Source organism: Tremella mesenterica, assembly GCF_000271645.1.
Source record: "Tremella mesenterica DSM 1558 unplaced genomic scaffold TREMEscaffold_3, whole genome shotgun sequence".
Taxonomy (NCBI): Eukaryota; Fungi; Basidiomycota; class Tremellomycetes; order Tremellales; family Tremellaceae; genus Tremella; species Tremella mesenterica.
The window spans coordinates 1,999,653-2,023,756 of record NW_006711227.1 but is presented as its reverse complement, the minus strand read 5'-3'; the positions used below and the strand labels follow the sequence as shown (position 1 = coordinate 2,023,756).

At 49.5% G+C, this 24,104-nt stretch overlaps 5 protein-coding genes across 5 annotated transcripts; 2 read left to right on the top strand and 3 right to left on the bottom strand.

The window, feature by feature from the left end:
* Positions 1-19: 19 nt before the first annotated feature.
* TREMEDRAFT_61465 (uncharacterized protein) lies at positions 20-2,180 on the bottom strand (the record flags this gene model as incomplete). Its single annotated transcript, XM_007003603.1, has 7 exons — positions 20-67; positions 187-809; positions 851-956; positions 1,109-1,210; positions 1,258-1,314; positions 1,354-1,436; positions 1,487-2,180. 7 exons carry the CDS (start codon positions 2,178-2,180, stop codon positions 20-22), a joined length of 1,713 nt encoding a protein of 570 aa, XP_007003665.1.
* A 1,062-nt stretch (positions 2,181-3,242) lies between these two features.
* TREMEDRAFT_43464 (uncharacterized protein) lies at positions 3,243-6,246 on the top strand. The gene is made up of 16 exons (XM_007003320.1): positions 3,243-3,324; positions 3,369-3,411; positions 3,455-3,465; positions 3,518-3,533; positions 3,576-3,656; positions 3,746-3,812; positions 3,856-3,888; positions 3,999-4,091; positions 4,234-4,307; positions 4,540-4,629; positions 4,694-4,725; positions 4,812-4,912; positions 5,013-5,110; positions 5,383-5,573; positions 5,771-5,841; positions 6,143-6,246. Exons 1-16 carry the CDS (start codon positions 3,300-3,302, stop codon positions 6,155-6,157), a joined length of 1,041 nt encoding a protein of 346 aa, XP_007003382.1. The 5' UTR covers positions 3,243-3,299; the 3' UTR covers positions 6,158-6,246.
* A 324-nt stretch (positions 6,247-6,570) lies between these two features.
* On the bottom strand, positions 6,571-10,191 carry TREMEDRAFT_28850 (uncharacterized protein; the record flags this gene model as incomplete). Its single annotated transcript, XM_007003161.1, has 12 exons — positions 6,571-6,603; positions 6,923-7,059; positions 7,105-7,118; positions 7,360-7,439; positions 7,562-7,639; positions 7,946-8,074; positions 8,330-8,611; positions 8,880-9,147; positions 9,238-9,433; positions 9,550-9,642; positions 9,722-9,750; positions 9,797-10,191. 12 exons carry the CDS (start codon positions 10,189-10,191, stop codon positions 6,571-6,573), a joined length of 1,734 nt encoding a protein of 577 aa, XP_007003223.1.
* A 5,729-nt stretch (positions 10,192-15,920) lies between these two features.
* Positions 15,921-18,314, top strand: TREMEDRAFT_61461 (uncharacterized protein; the record flags this gene model as incomplete). The annotated part of the gene is made up of 5 exons (XM_007003602.1): positions 15,921-15,993; positions 16,047-16,301; positions 16,365-16,499; positions 16,589-16,970; positions 17,021-18,314. The coding sequence occupies 5 exons, from the start codon at positions 15,921-15,923 to the stop codon at positions 18,312-18,314; spliced, it is 2,139 nt and encodes a 712-aa protein (XP_007003664.1).
* Positions 18,315-22,097: 3,783 nt separating this feature from the next.
* TREMEDRAFT_61459 (uncharacterized protein) lies at positions 22,098-23,579 on the bottom strand (the record flags this gene model as incomplete). Its single annotated transcript, XM_007003601.1, has 2 exons — positions 22,098-22,516; positions 23,225-23,579. 2 exons carry the CDS (start codon positions 23,577-23,579, stop codon positions 22,098-22,100), a joined length of 774 nt encoding a protein of 257 aa, XP_007003663.1.
* Positions 23,580-24,104: the final 525 nt, after the last annotated feature.

Sequence of the window (24,104 nt, the reverse complement as noted above, 5' to 3'; positions counted from 1 at the left end):
CGATGTGATATTGATCGTGTCAAATCGAGTTCCGTCCGTTAAACCGACTCCACGGGGACGCATCGGCCTGGGTCATAGCTCTCGGTCTTTAGCCGAAGGGCTGGTTCAAGGATTCAAGAGATGTTGTATCGACGATCGTCTCTGTTCCGTCGCCGAAAGAGACGACCCCCACAATTCCGATCTTACGCTTCTCTGTTCTGCAGCTCCTAATCTCGTCCCCGCCTGCCTCGCCGGCGTCGGCTCAGAGTAAGTGCTCAAGCTGCCTTTTCTCCCCTCATATTGAGGAACAGATTGCCTCATGCGGTCATGCGGATAGATAGATTGCCAAGAAGGTAGGGATTGCGGCGCGGTTGAAGGAGTGACTGGATGCGAGGGCCCGGGAGTCGGATACACGTTCCAGCTGGTCTGGTTGCTACCTTCTGACGCCCGCCTATGCGAGTTTGAAAGTTCGCCGGTGTAGGTGTTGACCACGTACGGGCGCAGAGTACCGATGGTAGCCATTGACGACTGTTCCCTTGGTTGATGATGAGTTGGCGGGGGATATGACATGCGATAAGCCGAACGAGAGAAGGCTGATTGGGGATGCCAACTTTTACCCGCTGGGGATCGAGGGGTAAATGTTGAAGGTGGCCATTCTTTGGTTGGATCATTGGGTGATCGCTCCCCACTGCTCGCGGGTCGAGGAGTAGAGACAAGATTTGACGGACCAGGAGTGTCCTTCCGCCCAGACGAGAATGTTTCATGTCTCATACGATCTCCAGGTTGAGGATGAGGAAGCGCAGATGAAGATGAGGGATCAGAGGACAAATCTAATCAATCAGAAGGTCTCAGATCATCGGCGAAGTCTCACCTTCCATCTTTCCAGTGCCATTTGCAGCATGCGATGGGAGATTAGAAGCAGCCGAGAATTCCACGAAAGGTTTCATATGCTTATCCGGTTTCTTGCAGAGGGGTATCTATTCGATTAGCTTACCCGAACTGTACTCTGGCCCGAACATTGAGCTAAAAGACACACCCGTGAGTAAAGAACACACGAGTACAGGACATGTGAGACAAACTTATGTTACGCCATAAAATGCACGAGATTGACCAGCATCTCATCACTCACATGGGTGCACACAGTCCAATAATTTCCTCTGATGTTCTCCCCTTCCTCTCCGGGAACTTTGCAGAAATGATGCGTGGTGGTTAGTACATGTCGAATCGTCCTCTGACCATCAGCGATAACCCTATTGAGATGCGCTGGAAAGTACTGACCTCCCATTTGCTGTCAGCCTTGAAGTACGGCCAACGTTCGAGAAACACTTGTCGAATCTGCTATCAGTGCGATCCCTTTCGAGGACCATGACATACTTGTGATAATGTGAGTCTCTTCCTTGGACTTGACGCTATAGCCAAACGGAGCTTGAGATCAAACGTCAGGTTGGGTTGATGAGCTGATCGTTAGTCTTTATGGACTCTCCATAGATGATCTGAAATGACTCACCCTCTCCATTTTCGTCATATGCCATACACGCCTTCCAAGCTCCATCTTTCAAACCGAGACCTTTGGTTCCTTCCAAAGCTCTCCATGCACGCTCACACGAGCTCATCCACGTCCCCTTTCCCTCTGTTTTTGGTTCCTGCACCGTTGGCATGACTGGCACCGGTCCTTGCAGAAAGATCATCTGGCCAATAGGGTCAACCGGCCGTCGTCGCATGCGACAATCAAGTGCGGGAGTTCCAGCTGAGGTATCCCGCTTACGGGCACGGGTACGGGACTGAGTCTTAAGGACAGGAGTTGATCTCTCATTCTTGAGATAAGGAGATGGGCGTTTGAGTTGGACGGAACTCGAGACTCGGGCTCTCGCCATTGCGGCGGCGTTCCGTAAGGGGCGGCCCACTTGTCTGTCAGACGGCTGGGGGTATGTCGTGTTGAGATTATCGGTAGCGGAAGTAGAGGAGGGGTGTGAGTGATTGGATGGCGTTGGACTACTGAGTGCAGAGATTTCGTCCTCCCCTTCTTTGTCGAATGCACTCATACACTCGTCATCTGCCGGGGTAGATGGCGAAACGTCATCGTCAGAAAACTTGGACACTGGCCTCACACCGGAATCGAGATCGGGAGAGACGATGTGAGAGTTGCCGATGGTAAGGATCAATCTTGGGCGGGGAAGAGTGTCGGTAGTTTGAGGTTCCATACTGACTTGTGTTTGGCTTCAGCGTGCTAGCGTGGATGGTTGTGTGCAACTGGAAATGTCAGCGGTGCGGCATAGACCACCAATCGAGGAAGGAAAGACCATATGAACGGATTGTGTGTAGCCTCGCAGGGTTGAGGATTACAGCGCTACCTGATTGCCCAATGGCAGCATGGCAGCACCGGCAGCCGGCAGCGAGTAATGGATGATGGTGGTAGATGGAAGAGAAATACTGACCGATACGTTCGATTCCACCAGATCTACTGTCATATGCTGTCGCCAACAGATGGTCGACTTGACCAAAACAACACAAAGACGTGGGGAGAAAAAGCTGTTCGATGGTGATGGGGATATCGAGCTCGATTAGCTCGGGCGTTGAACAAGCAAGAAAGGGATCCAAAAGAGAAAACTCGTTAATACACGTTTTGAATTCAAATGTCCCTTGATGAAATTGATCGTCGGTCGTCGGATCCACTAATTTTAGTCGAGCCGATCATTCCACGTACACGTCCTATTGGCGTTTGGCGCTGGAGCCCTGAAGATGAGAAGGTAGGAATGGTGAGCGTGAGAAGGTGGTAAAGACCAAAAGATCGACATGAACTGTCTAGCGTCATCAGAGCACGGTCCATTAACCTAGTTTTAGATGGGTGGATCGTGTTCCTGTTGATTCATTGGTGATGGAATTTGCAGGTTGACTGGATTTCAATATGTACAGTAAACGACGACGCTTTTCCCATCGGCCGAGGATGAGACAGTGTCAGAGTTTATTAGATCGACCGGATGACTGGATCCACCTCACACGAGTGAGCGAACCTCGTACCCGAGTAGTACTCGTCTCAGTAGTCTAGCCACCGTAAGAGATGACTTCACCTCACTGACTGACAAATCTCTGCCTCCCGCCCCCCAATCCTCTGAATAGTAGTGCACCGTGGGAAAGAACCGGCCGGTCTCATCCGAACGTTACCTCCACCACCGGCAACATGAGCGCCTGAAAGTGGAAAGTGGAGGTCAACCTGACCCATCCTTCCTCCCCACAGACTATTTATCTTTCTCTTCCCTCCATCACTCTTCTCACATCATCTACTTTTACTTGCCGGCAAAGTAACAGACTCGTTCAGCATCATGTCCGAAAAGAAGATGCAATATGGTCCGTCATTCCCTCTCCATGACCAGCTTGTCACTCACTCTCAGTCAAACTAGGCAACAGCGGTCTCAAGGTGTCTAAGATTATCCTGTGAGTTGGTATGGGCTATTTGTCATACTAGCTGACGCTTCAGCGGATGCATGTGTATGTTTCTTGTCTACTTTGACGGTGGTCGTCATGCTGATCCTCTTTCTAGCTTACGGGACTCCCGAGTGAGTGCATATTCCAAGGAATGAACGAAGGCTGATAGTCAGATGGGCCGATTGGGTCCTTGCTGAGAAAGAAGGCATTGAACACATCAAATACGCCTACTCCCGTGGGGTCAACACTTTTGAGTGAGTCATCTGCGTTCTTGTTGACTCTTTGACACGATGGTGCTTCTTAAGGGGCATTACTGTACAATGCGGCCCGTACTGACCATCAGCACAGCTAATGTCTACTCCGGAGGAGAGAGCGAGGTTGTTCTCGGTAAAGCACTTAAGGAAATCGGAGTAAGTACTTTTGTCCTGTTATAGATATGTGCTGACGATTCAGTGCCCCCGTGAATCCATAGTGGTTCTCACCAAGGTGATTAGGAGGTTCCCACTCCTACCTCGTCTCGTTTCAGTCGCACTAAAACAGGACCCCCTTTGATCGTTCTTACAGGCTCGCCTTGGTCGTCCCGGGCTGATGACCAGGTGTTCAATCCCGTATTCAGAGGGAAACAGACGGACATGCCCAAGCAGTTGGACCAGAATGGTTTTGTCAACCAACATGGTTTGTCTCGCAAGGTGAGTTCGATTGTCCAGGAATGTCTCCTTCGTCCCTTCCTTGATCACTATTTGAGTGACCAGTCCAGCCCAGGGTATTCACCAAATCATCCTGTTATTATCATTTCATTGAAGATGGAATGGGCAGTCAACTGACAACTAGCACATCTTCGAATCTGTCAAGCTCAGTCTCGAACGTCTTCAGCTCGACTACGTCGACGTTTTGCAGTGTCATCGGTGAGTGGGCTGCCTCCTCTCTTGTCGCTATTCCCATACACTGTACACCCTGTTGCTTCCCTTGACGGCGATCGGTACTCTCCTTTCCCTCGTGTCAGTCTTGCAGCTGTCGATGATGAATTCCATTCCAGTCTCCGTTCCTATCTGAGACATTCCTCATCACTTGATCACAGCAGATAGCTCTTTTTGATAGCATGAAGTCAGGTGGGAGACTTTAGCTGATCACTTTCAGATTCGACCCGGAAACTCCTATCTCGGAGACCATGCAAGCTCTTCACGACATTGTTCAAGCTGGTTATGTGAGGTATATCGGGATGTCGAGGTGAGACAGGGTTTCTCTCTTATCTGACCTGGTCCGTCGAAGAGATTCGTTGCTGATAGGGCAGTTGCTGGGCCTACCAGTTCCAAGCTATGCAAAGTATGTCCAGCGTCCTCCCACTTGATCAGTATCTCCATCTTCTGAAATTTTACATCATGCCTTGATGTTCCAAGACTGACTCTTAGACTATGCAATCAACAAGAACCTCACTCCGTTCATTTCCATGCAGAACTTCCACAATGCTGCGTATAGGGAAGAAGAACGTGAAATGATGCCTACTCTCAAGGTGGGTGACTAACATGCCCCATCATGCTGCTTAATGTCCCATGCCTCTCTTCGTACTCTCATTCGTCACCCGACACACCTTGTGCAGCACTGATTCCCAGATGATGGGAGTAGGTTGTATCCCTTGGTCTCCTCTTCACAGGGGTTATCTAACTCGTCCATGGACTTCTCAAGCTACTGTCCGTGTGGAAAGTGACGTGTGAGTTATCTCCTAAAGGTCTCTTCATCACCCTCAGGTGATCACACCCAAACCACCTTCTCGATCCCTCATCAGACTAGCTTCCATCTTATTATACTCCAAGTACTGGTACCACTACCCTCTTCTCGTTCAAGGTATTGTTCCACAGAATCAATTCTTCCGAATAAAGTTGTGATCATCTCTCTTTGAATAAAGCTTAAGCACTTTCCTCTGAACAAAATTCGAACTGGTGTCATGTCAATCACATCACGTGTATAGACTAATACGTATAGAGGATACAAATCTCGTGGGTTGCACCAACCTGACGAACCGACCAAAGCGATCAACGAAAGGGTAGAAGAGGTCGCCAAGAAAAAAGGAGTCCCAATGGCTCAAGTAGCTCTAGCATGGAGTTTGGCATGTGATTTCGTAACTGCTCCCATTGTTGGTTCGACGAGTTTGGAGAGATTGGAGGAATTGATCGGTAAGTCATCTTCCCCCCTTTCCTACCTCCTGCCCCCTCTACTTGCCCCATACACCTGTCCCAGACTATCCCACGTACACGACCTAAGATTTGAAGAGACCATGAACATGTCATTCGAACGGACCATGTCTCTCAGTCTGGTGTACGCAGACTAAACATACGGTGGAGTAAGACTAGAATAAGACTGATTGAAACAGATGGAATTCACGTCACCCTTACACCTGAGGAAAAGAAATTCATCGATGAACCTTATGCTCCTCGTGCTATTGTAAGTCTTCAACCTTTCCAGACCTTCATTCTGGAATACCCCAATCTCCTCAAACTTTCCAAACATCTTTCTATATCCCAAACTCGACCCTTAACCCTCGTACTTGTACCTAACCTAGAAACCGGAACGACGCGGGACCAATATGGCTGGGGAATCGTTCCGGTTTCTGTGTTAGTTGTCAGTATCATCTTTATCGCCAGGAACTAGTGAGAGGAGCAACGATGTGTGATAGATTTGAGAAACGACCGAAATCGTAGAGTCGATCGATCAGATTGATACAATGATTCAGTACTGATCTCAGACTGGTCACACCTAGACAAGCGAGATCGATCTGTGTGGTAAGAATATGAGAGGAAGAATAGTGATCTCAGTGTTTAGAATAACAATGTTAAACTGTCTGTGCTGCCCGTCTCGGAATTAACGGTTGAACTCATCTTCGACCCTATTGCGTACTTACAGGTGGCTCAACAGGATCGCTCTCTGGGACGTCATGGGTGCGACCTTACAAGTATAACCACCATGATAGAGATCACTCTCGCTTCAAGCAGAAACAGACAATGATTGTGGTATAACAAAGCCAAGGCAACAAAAGCATGAAGATTGGAGACAAAAGCCGAAATTGGCCCAAGACGAGAAGGATAGGTACAATTACATCTGACGTATATCTTTCACTATATGTTTCTTGTTTTCCCGTGCTGAGTCTTGTACCGATGGAGGGATATGAGATTTTTAACAACCTAATAAAGTAGCGGTGTTTGAGCCCTTGTCATTAGCCATCGTACATGCAATCAACAGATTCGTCTCTCTCTCACGCAATTCACCCACACCAGAATCCAGACCAGCTGAGCAAATAGCGTCATGGTAATGTAATTTGACGTGATAGACACCGTGAGACAGGTCTCTGCGCAGGGAGAAGAAAGGGCCAGGAAACATGTACAAGAAACGACCGCAAGCAGTAAGGGGAGGAGAAAGGAGAAAGAATCAATATGTATAGATAGGTATAGCACAATGTAGATATGAGCATGAGGGAAGACAAATAACGACATAACACACGACTTAGGTGGGAATACTGAAAACTCACAGGGTAGTACCAAAAGGAAACAGCAATGATCAAATACAACATCATCAAAACCAAACCTTCCATCCAATTCGATCTTCCGTCCGCTAATGTTTGATTGACGATGAGGACGGTGAAGAAAAGAACGATAGACTCGTATGCTGGTCATTAGCTGTGAAGGTGCCATTGGGTGAGAGATAGCTTACGATCGAAAAGTAGTCTGTAGAGTCAGCGTTTCTTGTTTCTTTGACTGTGAGAATGATCGTGCGACACAATGAAAGGACACGGGATGTATTCATAGAAGGAATCCAAGACAGGCGGATACGTTACGGGATTTAAAAGGATGTTGTAGAGTCAAGTCAAGAAAGGCGGTGAAGTCGCAGTCAAGGAACAATGAGAAAAGGAGAATGGAAAAAGGATATAGAGGAGGAATGAGAGACTGTAGGGGAAGACAAACTCACGTCATGGGCTTTCCTATGGTCCAAGCTAAGAGTTGAATGACAGGAATGACGAATAGAGCTATTTGGATAGACGATCCGACCTGATCACGTTAGACACACGCTTAACCAACGTCGCTTGCTGGCGATGAGACAGGCCGAAGTCCGGACTAGAGAAAAGGCTTTGTGATGGTTCATGACCAACTTGAGGCAGGGTAACACTCACGGCAACAGAGATGGACAGATCGATCTTATCCTTCACTGAAACGGATACGGCGGTAAAGTGTTCCGCGGCATTACCGACCTGTAGATCAGCGGGAGACCTTGGACTCATCATCGAACTCGATTGGAAAGACTGCAGACAAATTCGACTTTTCCGTTCGCACAGGCTTAAGATGCTCCATTATTACAACAATCAGAAGTCATCACGTACATGCCTGTCAGGTGAAAGATGAGAGAGTGGAGGAAGAGGGAAAAGGCGCGGTAGGTCACCGAGGGGTGGGCCGGAAGTGAACGAAGTTTTGATGAAAGCTCGGATATGATCAAACATCGGGAAAAGTGACATGACTTGCGAACGCAGCATGAAGGTACGCAAGAAGGAGCCACTCACAATAGGCAACAAAATCAAACCGACCCATTCGGCAGATAAAGAAGGATGAGAAGTGACCAAACCGTTGATACTATCGACGAGGAATTCGGCTGTAACACCAACTAAGACGGCGTCGGCCACCATGACGATCTGTTTGTCAGTATCTCCATTTCTGACACTTCATCCAAGCAATCAGAGTGTCATATGGAGTGATCTGGGGGACTCAAGACACTCCGATTGTTCAAGTATTAAGATTGATAGCGGAAGATATGTAGCGGTATGTTGGGAGAACATGAGGATCTCCCTGAGCAGAGCGAAAAGAATGGCTCATAATAGGAGATGAAAGATCAAGGAAGTCGACCATGATGAAGAGGAAGAATCCACATAAATCAGCTGAGAACTCACTACAGTACTCCAGATATTCATCTGTGGAACTTCTTCCTCATCCTCTTCATGCGTGTCACCATTAACGACCCCATTTCCATTTTCCCCCACTACCCCTTCGTCCCCATTTGTCACTGTAGACTCTGTCGAGGTGGTCGTTGGCGCTATACCCGTTTCCTCGTCGACCTTCTTCTGCGATCTGAAGTGTCTGAATTTCTCTGGGATACGCATACGATCACTGACATTGGTGACTTCTGGTCCGTAATTGGTAGATGATGATACGACGTCGTCTTTGTATAGAGCCTGGTTGTGAGCTACCTTCCCCCAATCATCTCAACCTGTGAATTGTGTGGCTTGTCCGCCATATACTGGAATTGGTGTGATATGATTCAGGCCGGAGCAGAGATGCAAACAGACGTGACAGCTGCAGTTGCTGAAGATAAGGTACGGTGACCAAAGTGCAGTTATGGGCAGGAGGAGAGACTTCAGAAGGGTACAAGGATTGTAGGGTTAGCGTGAAGCACCCAAGGGCCATAGTGATCAGAGATGTAAGAAAAGAAAGTCCGCTCACGGCATGTGTAAACATTTGAAACAACAAATACCCAATATACAGAAGCAATAGCAATATCGCCACTCCATGACTCATAGACAACAAATCTGACCCTTCTTTCGCATCGGTCAAATTACCATTGCCGCTAGTCGTGTCGTTCACTGAGAAATGGAATGCGGAGGGGATGAGCACGGCGATGACGGCAATGAGAAGCAAGGAAGCGTTTAGCTGGGCAGCGGTGCCTTTGATGACTTGTTCGGAAAATCGAACTCCGCCCGCAAAGAAGCACCTGAAAGTTAGTGAGTGATTCCTGCAAAGACAGACTGAGGGAGATACGGAGAAATGGAAAGTTTGATCTCTCAATTTCTCAGGTGCTCACATTCCCAAGACCAACAGCAGATTGGATAAGATCGACCCAACCAAGGAAGACTGCACAACTGCCAACTCGCACTTTACCAAAGCCAAGATAGCCACGATCAGTTCGACCACGTTTCCCAAGGTCGCATTGAGCAAACCTCCCAATGTCTGACCGAGTCGGAGTGCTGCTTCTTCAGTGGCGAAACCGAGCAAACCGGCTGAAGGTTAGTTTGACACTCCGTGAAGTCGTCAATACAAGCTCAGGGGTTGTAGTACGTCAGGGGCAGGGGTAAAGGATGTGAGAAACGAGGGAGGGCGGGAGGTAAGCACCCACCAAGAGGGATGATGGCGATGAAAGATGTGACAAAGATAGCAGTGTCGGTAATTTTCTCGTTTCCCGCTGCATGTACAAAATGTAATGCCCAACCTGCCTGTCAGCGCTGTCGACGGATCAAGGGTTAGGGTGATGACGGGTGCGAATAGAGCAGACAAAGTATGTCACTTACTGATTGGGATGAACACCAAAAGAATGTTACTGTCTCGTCAATATATTGTTCTCAATAAGTGATGGATGGGCTCACAGCCAAGAAGAGAACACAGCTGCTTTAAAACTGGCGAAAAAAGTGGGAGCCCTCCCAATCTTTCTCTCGGGTGTCAACAGACCCGTGGTCATCCTTCTCAACACACCAGCATTCGGATCAGTGCTTTGTCTCCTTGTACTTCTCTGACTTTCGCTCGTCGGTCTCCTCGAACCTATATTGGCGGGAGTGTCGAGTGTGACCTGTCGATTGGCCCTTCTCCTCGCTCCTTCCGTTTGAGCATCCCCTCGCATGGGATCAGGACCAGGTGGGACGGGATGTACGTTGGGAGTTGTAGGTGGAGAAGTTGTCATTCTGTCTGCTTGTGAGGTAAAGGGAGGTGGGGGTTGGTCTAAAACTGCAGGGAAGGAAACACGGCGATCAGCTGGGTCCGCCATTGCTGTTGAGATTCTTTTCTTGAGAATGTGAGAAGAACGGGTAAGATATTGGGGGAAAGAAGTGTTATGACAAGAAGGAAGGAAGGAAGACTCACTGGACATTGTAGGGGGTTGGAGTGGGTTGGTTCAAACGCTGTTGCCTCGTTTCAATGACGGCTTGGCAAAAAAAGAGAGAAGTAAAAACACACGGACGCTCGTTGGGGAGTGAGAGGCGGAGGCGAGGGAAACGTGCAAAGGCGATGTTGATCCCAAAGGAGGGCGAAGGGTTGTCGTTCAGATCCAAGGGCAAGGGGGTAGCCAGTCGGAAGCGTCAGAAGTAGTGTAGGGTGTGTATGATATTTGGTGAGGAAGACAAGACGAACAGAGGTTGGTTGTATAATGACGAGATCGGAAGCGATGAGAACGTTGACAAAGGCTGTGCGTCAATGGGACGACAACCCCCCGGGGCGGAGTTTCTTCTCAAACGTCGTCGCCTTCAAGGTGATACTTGATGGGATATTCTATCACAGCGTGGTGCTATCACTGGTAGGGTATACTATTACTTTGCTGTATAGAGAGCGCTGTCTATGGGAGGCAAAGTGGAAGGAAATAGCGACTGCCAAGACAAATCCGCCAGCTGCGCCCCCCTCCCCTCCCCGCGTCATGACAGGATCCCGACTACGCGCACACCATGAATCTCGTTTACACACACCATTCAGGGTCAATCATAGGGTATTGGTCTCCTTTGAGCAGGCACTCCTCAAAAACTCCTCTTTTGGCTATGATCGGCTGATTTTAGTTTCCTGATTGCCTGAAATTGCCCTTTTCCTGTCATCCGTTTTGAGTACCTTCAACCACTACGTGGTTCAAAATTACACGTCACACATGCCACTCAACGCATACATCATCTCAACTTGTATCTTGGCTCATTTCACCTATACGCCAAACCTTTTAAAACAGCACTGTGTAATCATTTCACTCTGCTGTCTTCACCAATCAATTCTCCTGCTCTCTAGCTTTCTGTTGATACTAGAAACATCATGTAAGAGTGTCTCTTGATCTCATACGACTTTCCTCCTTCTTAAAATTTTTGAACTTCAATCAACGCCATATGCTGACATGTTTCTAGACGTCTCTCCACCTTTTTTCAAGATGTCTGAGCCTATCTTTCCCTTCCAGAATGAAGAAGACATCCCCTTCGATGATTACGATGAAGAACTCCCTTACTTGGATCTCCTACAACTCATCAATGACATCGAAACCGCTGAACGAGAAGGACGTCCTATTACTCTTCCTTCTCCACCGAACCAAGACATGTATCAACCCCCCCCCTTCTTCCTCTCCTGCTCATACTGAGCCTCCCAGTCTTCTTGGGCTCCACCACCAAAGCTCACAGGCCTCCTCGGACCATGATTTCAACGCAGTGGATCCCCTCGAACTGCTCAGCCACCCCTCACCCGAATTTATGAGCTGGTACTCAGAGAAAGACATGCTTCGCGACCTGTATGTCTTTCATGCAGACCACAACTGCGCTCTCGTTATCGCCCACTCAAAGTACACAAGCCCTACTCGTCGTGTCATCGATTTTCAATGTGTTTGTAACGGGGAATATCGTCCCTATCGAGGAAAGCCTGAAAACAATGTCCCAAAGCTACCACTTCCTGACTCAGCTGCCATTTGGGCCCATCCACCACTTCAACCTTTGAGAAAGTGTAAATCAATCAAGACAGGGTGTAGGTACCATGTGTGGGCGTGTGGTATAAAGATTTCGGAGGAAAAGGACACATGGGATTGGTCTGCAGAGGTTAGAAATGGTACTCATAACCACCCACCGATAAAAGACGTCTCCTTAAAGTTACTTCGCCGTCTCTCTCCTGAAGCTCGCAAATTCGTTGAAGACGAGTCAGCCAAAGGTTGTAAACAGCGAACAATCTGTGCTGAAGTTGCCAAGAAGTTCGGTCTCACCATCATCCCCAAAGACATCAGCAATCTGTCTTTTCGTACTCGCCAAGAAGCTCGTGCAGGACACACTGCTGCAGAGGCGTGTATCAAGAAGCTCGAAGGTACCAACAGTCTTTTTAAAGCCTTCAAGAATGAAGATGATCAGCTCTGTGGCCTTGCGTTTACCACCCCCGAAGCCAGAGCTCTGGCCTGTCGATTTCCTTATCTGTTTTACTTCGATGCGAGCTATAAAACCAATGCGTATAAACTACCAATGCTTCATATGGTTGGATTTACAGCCACAGGAAAAACATTTACTGCAGGAGTTGTATTCATATTTCGTGAAACAACAGCTTGGTACAAGCTAGCTATTAAAGCTCTGGACGAATTGTTAGGAGGAATGGTGAAAAAGTTCAAGGTAGCAGTGGTAGATCAGCAAGCTGCTCTGCACAGAGGTCTCGAACACTCATATCCCGACATCAAACTCGTTTATTGCTTCTGGCACATAAAGGAAAACCTCAAGCGCGATATTGGAAAACATTTTTGTCACGAACTACGTCGTGACACCTCGATTATTCCACCAACAACGACCCTCCTTTGACCATCAAAACCCCATCACGACTCAAACCTCTTTACTCTACACGTAACTCAGGACCTCTGAGACCAAGTACGGCGAAGTTAGATGAAGTTAGGGTAAATAGGGACAATGGGAGCAGAAGTGCGGCGAAGTTAGGCGGAGTTAGGCTAGGTAGGGACAATGGGAGCAGAAGTGCGGCGATATTAGGCGGAGTTAGTCGAAAGAGGAGGAGGATGGCCGGGGTTCGGGGAAGTTGGACGAAGTGCGTTGAAGTACGTCAAAGCGCGGGAGGGTTGGATGAACGTCTAGGAGGGATAGGTCATATTAGCTGAGAAGATCGCTGAAGTTCTTCAGCGATCCTTGATTGTTGTCAGTAGTGAAAGACAGATAGAGATAGCTATAAATCAAGATACATCGCCATCAGTAGAACAAAACCCTAGTTAGAGTAACTACGCCGAAGTACGCCGTAGTTACACCCCTTTCGACGTCTGCGCCCTCCTGGTTGGGTGAGACATCGACTCAGAGCGTGAAGTTAGCCGAGGTTCGTCGACCGTCGGTCTATTAAGAATTAGTTGTTCGACGGCCGTGACAATTTTCATCATCTGGAAGAGTGGAAGCCAGAGTTTCTTGAGTTTGTGAGGGCCTGGACAGTGTGGATCGTGCAGGCCAGGACGGTTGAAGCAATGGAGGACGGGATAACGATGTTCAAGGAAGAGTACTCTGAAAATTTTCGTCCTGCAGTGGATCACGTCATCACTTTATTGGACAATCACAAGGAGCATTTTTGTTATGCGTACACCGACGATTTTTGTCATTTTGGGGTTCATACGACTTCTCCCATCGAAGGAAGACATAACCTGGCCAAGACATACCTGAACCGTCGATGGAGAGACATGTATTATGTGGTGGATGATCTTCAGCAGTATTTTAATGATCAATGGGCCACGAACACAATGGCCATGGAGTTGGAAATGACGAAAAAGGCTACTAAGACAGGTCCTCTCATGTCTTTGGTACGTCTCCTGTCTCTCTCCTTCCTTGTCTTCTGTCCGGACATTAGCTGAGTGTTGCTAATGTGCAGGTGAATGGTATTATCTCTGACAGAGCTCTGAAAATGGTTTTACATCAAAAAAATCTTGCAGACCAAGCTATCAAAAGTGGCCGAAGTGAAAATCCTCCTCCCCGTGTCCCCTGCTTAGGTACCACCACTTCGTCTCTTGGGATCCCTTGTTCTCATCGAATTCTCTCTCTGCTTCGTCAGGATCGTCCTCTTAAACCGGAAGACTTTCACGACCAGTGGAAACTGACCTCAATGAGTCACATGGAGAGCTTGAAATCTGCAATTGACAAACAGTTCAGCAAAAATCGTGAAAATCCTTCGGTGGTTCAGCTTGAAGTGGAAGTTGAAGAGTTATCTGAAGAACCAAGGCTCAGGAACCCACCATTGAAGTCTACGAGGGCTCAGGAGAAGGCTAAACATGTAGGTAAACTTCCTTCAGGTTGTCCCGAGGTACATAAGACCGGTAGAATTGCTTCTGCAGGTGAACGGGCCTGGGGTGTCGAGAAACCTCTCCCAAAGTGCTCTACTTGTCTCAAGCCAGGCCACAAGTCGAATAAGTGTCCAGAAACGGCCGCACAGAGAGAAATCCTCATGGAAAAGACAAGAAGAATCCAGTCCGAGGCCAAGGATCTAGAAAGGGTGAGTTTTTTTTGTTTTTTGTCTTCGTGAGGCCGCTAATGCATGTCTCAAGGCCGCTAAAGTACGTAGGATGGAAGGGGAGACGTCTGTGACCATGTCCCAGCCATGATCGTAGAATTTTGATAGGTAAAATGTGATGAAATAAATTATTTTGTGATTCTATGACTTGACATGATAGAGAAGAGTTGGTAAAGTTGAAACATGACCAATGTGGCGGTGGAGGTAAAAGCGGAATCAATTGTATCACTCGAGGTCGTAGGGCCTCAACCTGTGTGACACGGCCTAGGCACTCAGGAAATTGGGCTGATTTAGGCTGGAGTTCCAGGGGAGTGGCTTCACAAACCCTATGATTGACCCTGAATGGTGTGTGTGTCACGGCCGTCGAACAACTAATTCTTAATAGACCGACGGTCGACGAACCTCGGCTAACTTCACGCTCTGAGTCGATGTCTCACCCAACCAGGAGGGCGCAGACGTCGAAAGGGGTGTAACTACGGCGTACTTCGGCGTAGTTACTCTAACTAGGGTTTTGTTCTACTGATGGCGATGTATCTTGATTTATAGCTATCTCTATCTGTCTTTCACTACTGACAACAATCAAGGATCGCTGAAGAACTTCAGCGATCTTCTCAGCTAATATGACCTATCCCTCCTAGACGTTCATCCAACCCTCCCGCGCTTTGACGTACTTCAACGCACTTCGTCCAACTTCCCCGAACCCCGGCCATCCTCCTCCTCTTTCGACTAACTCCGCCTAATATCGCCGCAGTTCTGCTCCCATTGTCCCTACCTAGCCTAACTCCGCCTAACTTCGCCGCACTTCTGCTCCCATTGTCCCTATTTACCCTAACTTCATCTAACTTCGCCGTACTTGGTCTCAGAGGTCCTGAGTTACGTGTAGAGTAAAGAGGTTTGAGTCGTGATGGGGTTTTGATGGTCAAAGGAGGGTCGTTGTTGGTGGAATAATCGAGGTGTCACGACGTAGTTCGTGACAGTCGCCCCCTTCTTTAGCCGCGAACGTCCTCGTGAGCGATTACACCCGTACTGTGGGAAGAAAACTTAGCAGCGCAGTACCTCCATCCTATCTTCCTCCAATTCTATCCCTCGTCCTTCTGCTCCCCGCGCCGTACTTAGTAGTTGAGCCTCCTTCCACTTTGAAACCCGAGAGTAAGACTCCCCTAACTTCGTCGAGGTCTGCCGTAAGAGCCCCTGTGTCTTTTGTAGGTGAGACACGTTTCCCAGACGGTAGCCGAACAACACCGTTGTTTGTCGAAGTAACCCTTGTTTATATTGAGATGAGACACTATAGCGTGGGAATTTTGATCGTCCCTATGTTGCCTTTTGTTGATGAAACGCGAAGGATGCCGCATGTTGACGACGGAGGGGTAACTCGAGTTATACTAAATACTGAGCAGTTCATCGTCCTTCTCTCTCTTCCCCATCTGTTTTCAAAACTTTCTATCTCTCGCACTTAGAAAACGGATTTGTTACCTCGACGTATCATCTTTTATTTCTTTAAGTATTTTTAACGTCATGGCCCCTCCTACTCCCACCTCTAACCCTTTCGCCGCTATGAGGAACTTTGGTGGTATGGTGTCGTCTGCTCGTGAGTTATTCCTCGACACTTACCTTACTTCGCCGGACTTGGCTGATGTTCAGTTTCCTTCGGCGATAGGTCTCGCCAAGTTTCCTCTCTTGGCCTCGGTACTCTTTCCCTGGGGGAGCCGTCTGGCGCCGCCTCGCCTCCTCGCTCTGCTTCGCCTCCCGCCAGTCCTCCTGCCGGTTCTCCCGCCCGTTCTCCCTCCGCTTCTCCTCCTCCTCCTGGTTCTCCTTCCGCTTCTCCTCCTGCTGTTTCTCCCTCCGCTTCTCCTCCTGCCGCCAGCCCTCGCCGCAGGACGCCCGCCTTTCGTCCTGGTGAGTCTCCGTCCTCCTCCAACCAGGAGTCGCTCAGTGGTTCGGAGTCGGACGATCAGTCAGACTTCGAAGGAAAAGGGGGTGATTATAGTGATGAGGAGGATCAGGATCGTGAGGGTGAAACTGAGTTAGAAGATCTCTCAGATGATGATATGGTGGCGGTTAGTGTAGAGGATAACAATGTTGATAGTCCTGAGTGTGAGTTCTTTGCCCAACCTCCTATACCTTCGCCGAACTTGGCCTTGTTTATCTGTTCTTTAGCTTCCTAAGACATTGCTGACTCGTAGTCGTTCGCGTTTCCCCCGCTCCCCAAATTGTGGGCCAGAAACGACCTCGTGCCCTTTCCTCCTCTTCCTCTTCCTCCTCTTCTTCTTCTCCTTCCGGGGTCCCCCCCCCTCCCAACGCCGACGCTGCCGCTGCCGCTGTTGCCGCTCTCCGTCCCCCTGTCGTTCCCCGTCCCGCCGCCGTCGTCGCTGCTCCCGTCGCCGCCGCCGCTCCTGTCCCCGCCGCCGCCGCCGCTGCTGCTCCTGTCTCTTCTCCCCGAGGGGAGCCTTCGCCCAAACGGGCGAAGAGGTCATTGCGTGAAGAAGAGTATTTGTGGAATAAGTTGGAGTCTGAGCCTGGTCGTTGGGTTGCGGTTGGTGTCGATGAGGCGTGCGATCGTTGCAGGTGAGTTCCCCTATTCGTACTTCGCCTAAGTTCTCCTTGCTAATTAGTAGACGTGAGATCATCACGTATAATCGTCCGAACTGGCCCTGCCTCAAGGCAGTCCGGCCACACAACAAGGCCCTCCGTTGTGCTTCATGCACATCTGGTCTCTGCTCCTTCTGTCCCGTCTCCTCTGCTCGGGACATCCCGCCCCGTCCCTCTGACTCTTCGCCTTTCCCCCCTCCTCAGACTCCATCGTCTGTCCCCCGTTCGCGGGTACCTCCTTCGTCTCTCCGGTCGGTTCGCCGTACTTCGCCGGACCTCCGCCCGTCGCCTCTGTCGCCGTCGCCCTTCGCTCCTGTGGCCGGCCCATCACGTCTCCCGGCTGTTCCTCCTTCGTCTTCCCGCCGTCCTTCGGCCTCTGCTCCTTCGGCCTCTCGTCCTTCGGCGCCACGTCCGTCCTCTCCAGTGGTAGCTTCTCCTCCGGCTCACAGCACCCGAAGTCGGCGTCCTTCTGTTCCTCCGGCCGCTTCGGCGGCCCCTCCCGTCACCCCTCCCTCTGCTTCCCAGAAGACACCGAAGTCTTCTTTAAAGAAATCAAAAGGGAAATCTAAAGAGAAGGAGGTTGCCTTCAATGATGGTGATGTGGAAGGTGAAGATACTCAGCGTGCTGGTCCCTCTGCTCCCCGGTTGTCCCTCGTCCACCCTCGTATCTCCCTGGACGTCCGTATTCCTGAGGACGAAAAGGAATTCGCCACTTATCGTTCTCTCGTCCTCGGTCTCACTACTCAGCTCGAGGCCGCCCGAAATGATACATCTCTCCTGCTTGACTTCTCTTCTCGTCAAGCTAACGCTTTAAACAATCTTACTGCGGCGTTAGTAGATGTAGTCAACACTGGGGCTCTGGACGACGAAGCAAGGACAAGGTTAGCGGACGTCTCTCGCCGAAGCCTTACTGAGATAGCCGATGTTCGCCGAAGACTGTTCGACACCCCCTTCCTAGTCACTCCTATGGCGTATGAGCCACCACCGTCCCTTGACTGGTTAGGTCGCCGTAGTAGTTCTCGTGTCCCAGCTTCCGCCCAGACTGCTCTCGACCTCCTCAGTCTTCCCTTCGAGTGTCTACGGACCATACGTTCTCTGTGGAGGACTCCGAGCATGCAAGCTGCTCGAGATGTCCAGGACTTCGGTGACTTCTTTGGGGCTATGAATCGGGCATGGAATGCTTCTCTCTCTACTGCGTTCCCGTCTGAGACTCTCGATCTACCTTCGGTCATCGGTAGCCTCCACACCAATCCCGCGGGACCGAGTAGATCGAAGGAGAAAGGAAAAGGAAAAGGTAAGGGTAAGAGTAAGGACAAGTGAGCGGTACGTAGCTGTAATCCTATGTTGTATGCAGTACGTTCTATCTCCTAGCCCTTCGCAGTCGCCCTTCCTTCGGCTTAGTAGGGTGAAGTTCGTGGAACTTCGCCAATATGTCATCAGCTCCATCGACGTTCTCCACTGGTTCCCATGATACTGAATCGTCTGTTCCTTCGTAACCTAACCACTCCACCAAGTACTCTAACTTTCCTGACCTCTTATTTACTCTAGAGTCCACAATATCCTTTACCTCCCAAGACTCTCCCACATTGTCTACTTCTACTGGCCCAGGTGGCTCAGCTTGCTGACCAGGAAATATTGGAGGGTGATAAGGACGGAGCAAGGAGACATGGAATACATCATGGATACCTGCCATCGTTCCTGGTAATTCCAATTTACAAGCATGAGAACCTACCTGCCGTACTACCTTGTACGGCCCACTTTGCTTAACATCTAACTTCTTCATTGGTCTCTTCGTCTTAATATTCTCTAACGACAGCATCACTAGGTCTCCTTCCGCGAAGTTCGGCGTAGTCCGGTGTTTCCTATTGTATCCTTCGGCGTACTTCTCATTAGCTTTCTCAATTCCTTCGATACAATCTTTGTGTATTTCAGTCAAGTCTTTTACCACTACCGTAGCAGCGGGCACTTCGACTTCACTGGCCTTAATTTCTTCAGCCCATCGAGGGTGGTACCCATAGTTCACATAAAATGGTGTCTTATTTATCGCAGAATGATGGGTGTTGTTGTAGGCGAAGCTAGCTCGAGCAAGCAGCTTCGACCAATCGTTCTGCTGATAAGAAGTGAAGATTCGAAGGTAGAGCTCTAAGGATTGGTTGGTTCGTTCAGTCTGTCCATCAGTCTGCGGATGATATGCAGTAGAGAGATGTAGTCTTATCCCGAGACTATCGGTCAAGTTCTTCCAAAATTTCGAGGTAAACTTCGATCCCCTGTCAGACACTATGTTCTCTGGTAGCCCATGCTGAGCTACCACATAGTCCATTATCAACTCGGATAGGCCAGCTGCGGTTAACTTCGTCGTAGTCGGGATAAAAATGGCCCATTTGGTCAACCGGTCCACCACTACTAAGATGGAATTGTATCCATGGGAATTCGGGAGCTCTTCAATGAAATCCATCGAAATGCTGGACCATGGCTTCGTAGCCACTTCCAGTGGTTTAAGCTCTCCATGGGGTCTCTGCCTGTTAGTCTTTGCTCTCTGACACACCGCACATCCAGCGATGTAATCTTCAACATCCTTCCTTACTCCAACCCAAACGTAGTCCCGTAGGACTAGCTCGAGAGTCTTCGCTGAGCCTGGGTGACCCGCTAGGACCGAGTCATGCCGCGTCTTCATTATCTTTAGTCGAGCATCGGCGCAGTTCGGCACATAAGTTCGACCATCGAACATGAGGAACCCTCTTGAATTCCATCCCCCACGCAGTATTAAGGGGGACCGCGAGGTACGGCGTAGTTCGGTGACCGACCCTGGTTCCTGCACGTTATCATGACATGTTGGATGAGAGCACTTAGCACAGGTTACCCCCAATAATTCTTCTCTAACCTCCTCCACCTCTCCGTCTTCCTGTATTCCGACTATCAAATCCATAGGATCAATAAGGTCGTTCTCTCGCACTTCCTTTGTTCCTTGTAAGGCCCGAAGCAGGTGTTGTAACCCAGAGCTAGTGTCGTCAAGTTCGTCGAACTTCGGCAGACCTTGGATAAGGTTGCTCTCCTGTACCATAGTACTTCCTTTTCCTGAGTGGTAGTCTGCTCTTCTCGACAGTCCGTCCGGCAGTGTAGCTTGTTTTCCCGGTCAATACACCATTTTAAACCTGAAGTTAGAGAGCTCTTCGACCCACCTACCCTGCCTGGGGCTAAGCTGTTTAGGTTCCATCCAGTAAGTTAAATTTAAATGATCTGTGAGAACTGTAGTCTCTACCTGTAGTAGTAAGTGTCTCCTTCTCCTGAAAGCTTCAACAATAGCGAGTAGCTCCTTTTCCCCTACCGTATAGTTTAACTGCGCCGCCTGGAACGCTCCGGATTCGATGGCCACCGGATGCTCTTGTCCTAACTCGTTCACTTGCGAAATTATGAAACCCCAGCCGAAGAACGACGCATCTGTTTGTAGTAGTGTCTTCAACGAAGGGTCAAAGTGAGCCAATACTGGCGCCCTACACATCCTATCCTTCAATTCTTTAAAGGCTCTTTCCTGCTCTACTCCCCAAACAAACGGCACATCTTTCCTGGTGAGGTCATTGATCGGTTTAGCAATCTTGGAGAAGTTGGGGACAAAACGCCGATAATAACTGACAACTCCCATAAATCCCCTACTCTCTCGCAAGTTCTTAGGACGGGGAAAAGATACGACAGCATCGATGTAATCCGGGTTACTGGAAATTCCCCTCTGTGAAACCACGAACCCCAGGAAGACTACCGAATCTCTCTCAAACTCGCACTTACTGGCTTTAACGAACAAATTCGACCTCCGAAGCACTTCAAACACCTTCGCCGTAGTTCCCCTCAGTTCTTCCAACGTTTGACCGTAGATGAGTATATCATCTATGTAGACTACTACTCCCTTTCCCAGCAGCTCTCGAAAACTTTCATTCAAGAAGTGCTGAAACACAGCGGGAGCATTCCGTAGGCCATCTCGGACAACAAGAGACTCGAACATACCGTACTGCGTCCTGAACGCTGTCAGGTGTTCATGACCTTCCTTTACTCGTAGGAGTTGATAAGCCCCAATTAGGTCTAACTTGCTGAAGTACCTCGCTCTTCCCAGCTCTTTGGTTATCTGGCCGATCAGAGGCAGGGGATAGGCGTCGGGTATCGTTGCCTCGTTTAACTTTCGGTAGTCAATGACCATTCGCCATTGACCTTTTGCCTTCTTCGGTACCAAGAACATCGGTGATCCGTAGGGCGAATTACTGGGTCGAATTCTTCCGGCCGACATTTCGCGATCTAGGATGTCTCTCAGCGCACTTCTCTGATCTTCTCCAAGCGAGTAGAGTGGAGCAACCTTCAGGTTCGCCCCCTCCTTAAGATCAAACTCCAAATCATAGCTCCTCGAGGGAGGTAATTCCTCACCTCCCTTCCTTGGGTTAAAGACATCAATGAACGAGTGGTATTGTTCGGGAACCACCTGATACAATTCCTCCTGTTCCTCCGGACTCAGTTCATCCTGATCATCTTTGTCTCGGAGATCTATCGCGTCCGTCGGAGTTGGCAGACCTATGGCCGCTAACTTCGCCGCACTTGGTGGGGTTGGGATGGGAAATTTCACCGAGTTGTCTCTTCCATCAAGGACAACCCCTTCCTTCCTCATCCAATCCCACCCTATCACAACATCTGCGTCGCAGAGCGTTGTTACATCGAGACGAACAGATCGCACTTCGGCGTCCTTCGTCAAACTAAATCCGACTTCGACAAACTCGGTGATAGGTCCCGCGACACTCACCGAGCCGTCGAACATGTGAACGGGTACGCTCACCTGATATTGTCTCCTTTCTGCGCCTATCTTCGTCGCCGCTCTAGGACTTATATATGAACAAGTAGCCCCGGTGTCCCAGAGCGTAGTTAGCTTCATTCCATTAATTAAAATGTCCGATTTAGGTTGATCTCTGGAAACGGAAGGGATGAGGAGATGATTATCGACATTGCATGAACAAGGGGTACTGAGTGGTGTATTTTTGTATTCACAATCCTCTGGCTCCATCAGTTGCGTCTCTTTTATAGGTTTGGGAATGGTGGCCGAGAGAATATGGCGGACCCGCCGAGCCTCGCCTACTGCGACAGGTCCTCTTCTTTTCCCTGGTTCTCTTCCAAATCTACTTCTCCTCCAACCGCATTCAAGTTCCTCCTCTGTCCGAGAAGTACTGCGTTCCCTCCCGATCCTCCACCACGTTCTCCAAACTTCTCCCCCCATGGAGGCAACAGTCCAACCTTAACCTTAGCCTCCCTTACAGGACATTCCTTCAGCCAATGTCCTGTTTCACCACACTCCGTACACTTTCCCTCTTTCCTCCTTGTCTCCCTCAGATCGGCGTTCGGCCTAGGCCATTTTCGGCGAACTTCGTCGATGTTCGGCGGCGCACTCCTTACCACCGTCGACGTCATGGTCGCTTGGACACCAACCTGCGCCGAAGGTTGTCCCTTTTCCCATTTCTTCTCTTCTTTCTTCTCCGTCCTCTGACCTTCCACCACTGTTGTTGTCTTTGTCCCTCCTTCCCTCCTCCTCTCTGCCTCCTTCTCCACTTGTCTCCTCCACAGGCGGTTGTCCAAGGGAATCACAAACTCCAATAGCTCCTTCACAGTCCCAAACGATCTGCCATGTCTTGCAATTTCATCCAGGAGGTGTGATTTTAAACCTTTCTTAGCCCGATCGACTAAGTTTCCGTCATCAGACCACTTGAGTATCGCCACATGTCGCTGAAAGGCAGAGAAGTAATCCGAAGCAGAGCCGGTTTGTTTGAGATCATTGAGTTGTCGGGCTGCAGTTCCTTCTTCATCTGGGTCGCCGAAGTTAGTCTTGAGATACTTGACGAACTGGTTGTGCGCCGTGAGGTATTCTGGGAGAGGCCGTTTAGATAGATCGGGTTGAACGGCGAGGAGGGGAGTTTCGCATAAGTGAGAGATCATGAAAAAGACTTTCTTAGTGTCGTCGGGGAAAAGATGAGAGTTTAATTCGAAGTGTACGTCGCACTCGGACAGAAAGGCCGTCAACTTATTCCGCTCTCCTCTCCAGAAGTCTGGATTAGGCAACTTGATACCCTTCCGTTGTTCCCCAACTACGCTTGGAGTCGCCGAAGTTTGCCGTCCCATGGCGTACCTCACCCCTTCAGATATCCCTTCTGCAATTCCCCCTACTGTCTCCCTTTCCCTCCTCTGCTCCCACTCCTCCCTGCGCCTACGCTCTTCCATCATATCCTTGTTCATGTTTGCCACCATCTGCATCAAGGCTAGCATCACCCCCTGTGTCCCTCCTTCTCCGAAGTTCGTCCCACTTCCAGCGTTTTCTGGCCGCGGAGTTTGATCCGATCCAACTGGGGATCCGATAGGCGGGGGAGCATCGCCCGCAGGGGTAGGAGGATTAGAAGGTATTGGTGGAATGGACTCATCTCCTTGAACTGACCCCCCTACACTATCTTCCATCCCAAGGTCCTGTCCCATTGCTCTTCTAAGCTCCTCCAACGCTCTCCTCTCATTTTCCTCCATCCTGTCGTCACTCCTACTCATGCCTCGTGTGACTCTCCTTTCTGGTTCCATATTATCTTCGTACTTCTCCGAGGTTCGCACGGGTCGTCGGTAAGAGCGATCCTTGATACTGTCACGGCCGTCGAACAACTAATTCTTAATAGACCGACGGTCGACGAACCTCGGCTAACTTCACGCTCTGAGTCGATGTCTCACCCAACCAGGAGGGCGCAGACGTCGAAAGGGGTGTAACTACGGCGTACTTCGGCGTAGTTACTCTAACTAGGGTTTTGTTCTACTGATGGCGATGTATCTTGATTTATAGCTATCTCTATCTGTCTTTCACTACTGACAACAATCAAGGATCGCTGAAGAACTTCAGCGATCTTCTCAGCTAATATGACCTATCCCTCCTAGACGTTCATCCAACCCTCCCGCGCTTTGACGTACTTCAACGCACTTCGTCCAACTTCCCCGAACCCCGGCCATCCTCCTCCTCTTTCGACTAACTCCGCCTAATATCGCCGCAGTTCTGCTCCCATTGTCCCTACCTAGCCTAACTCCGCCTAACTTCGCCGCACTTCTGCTCCCATTGTC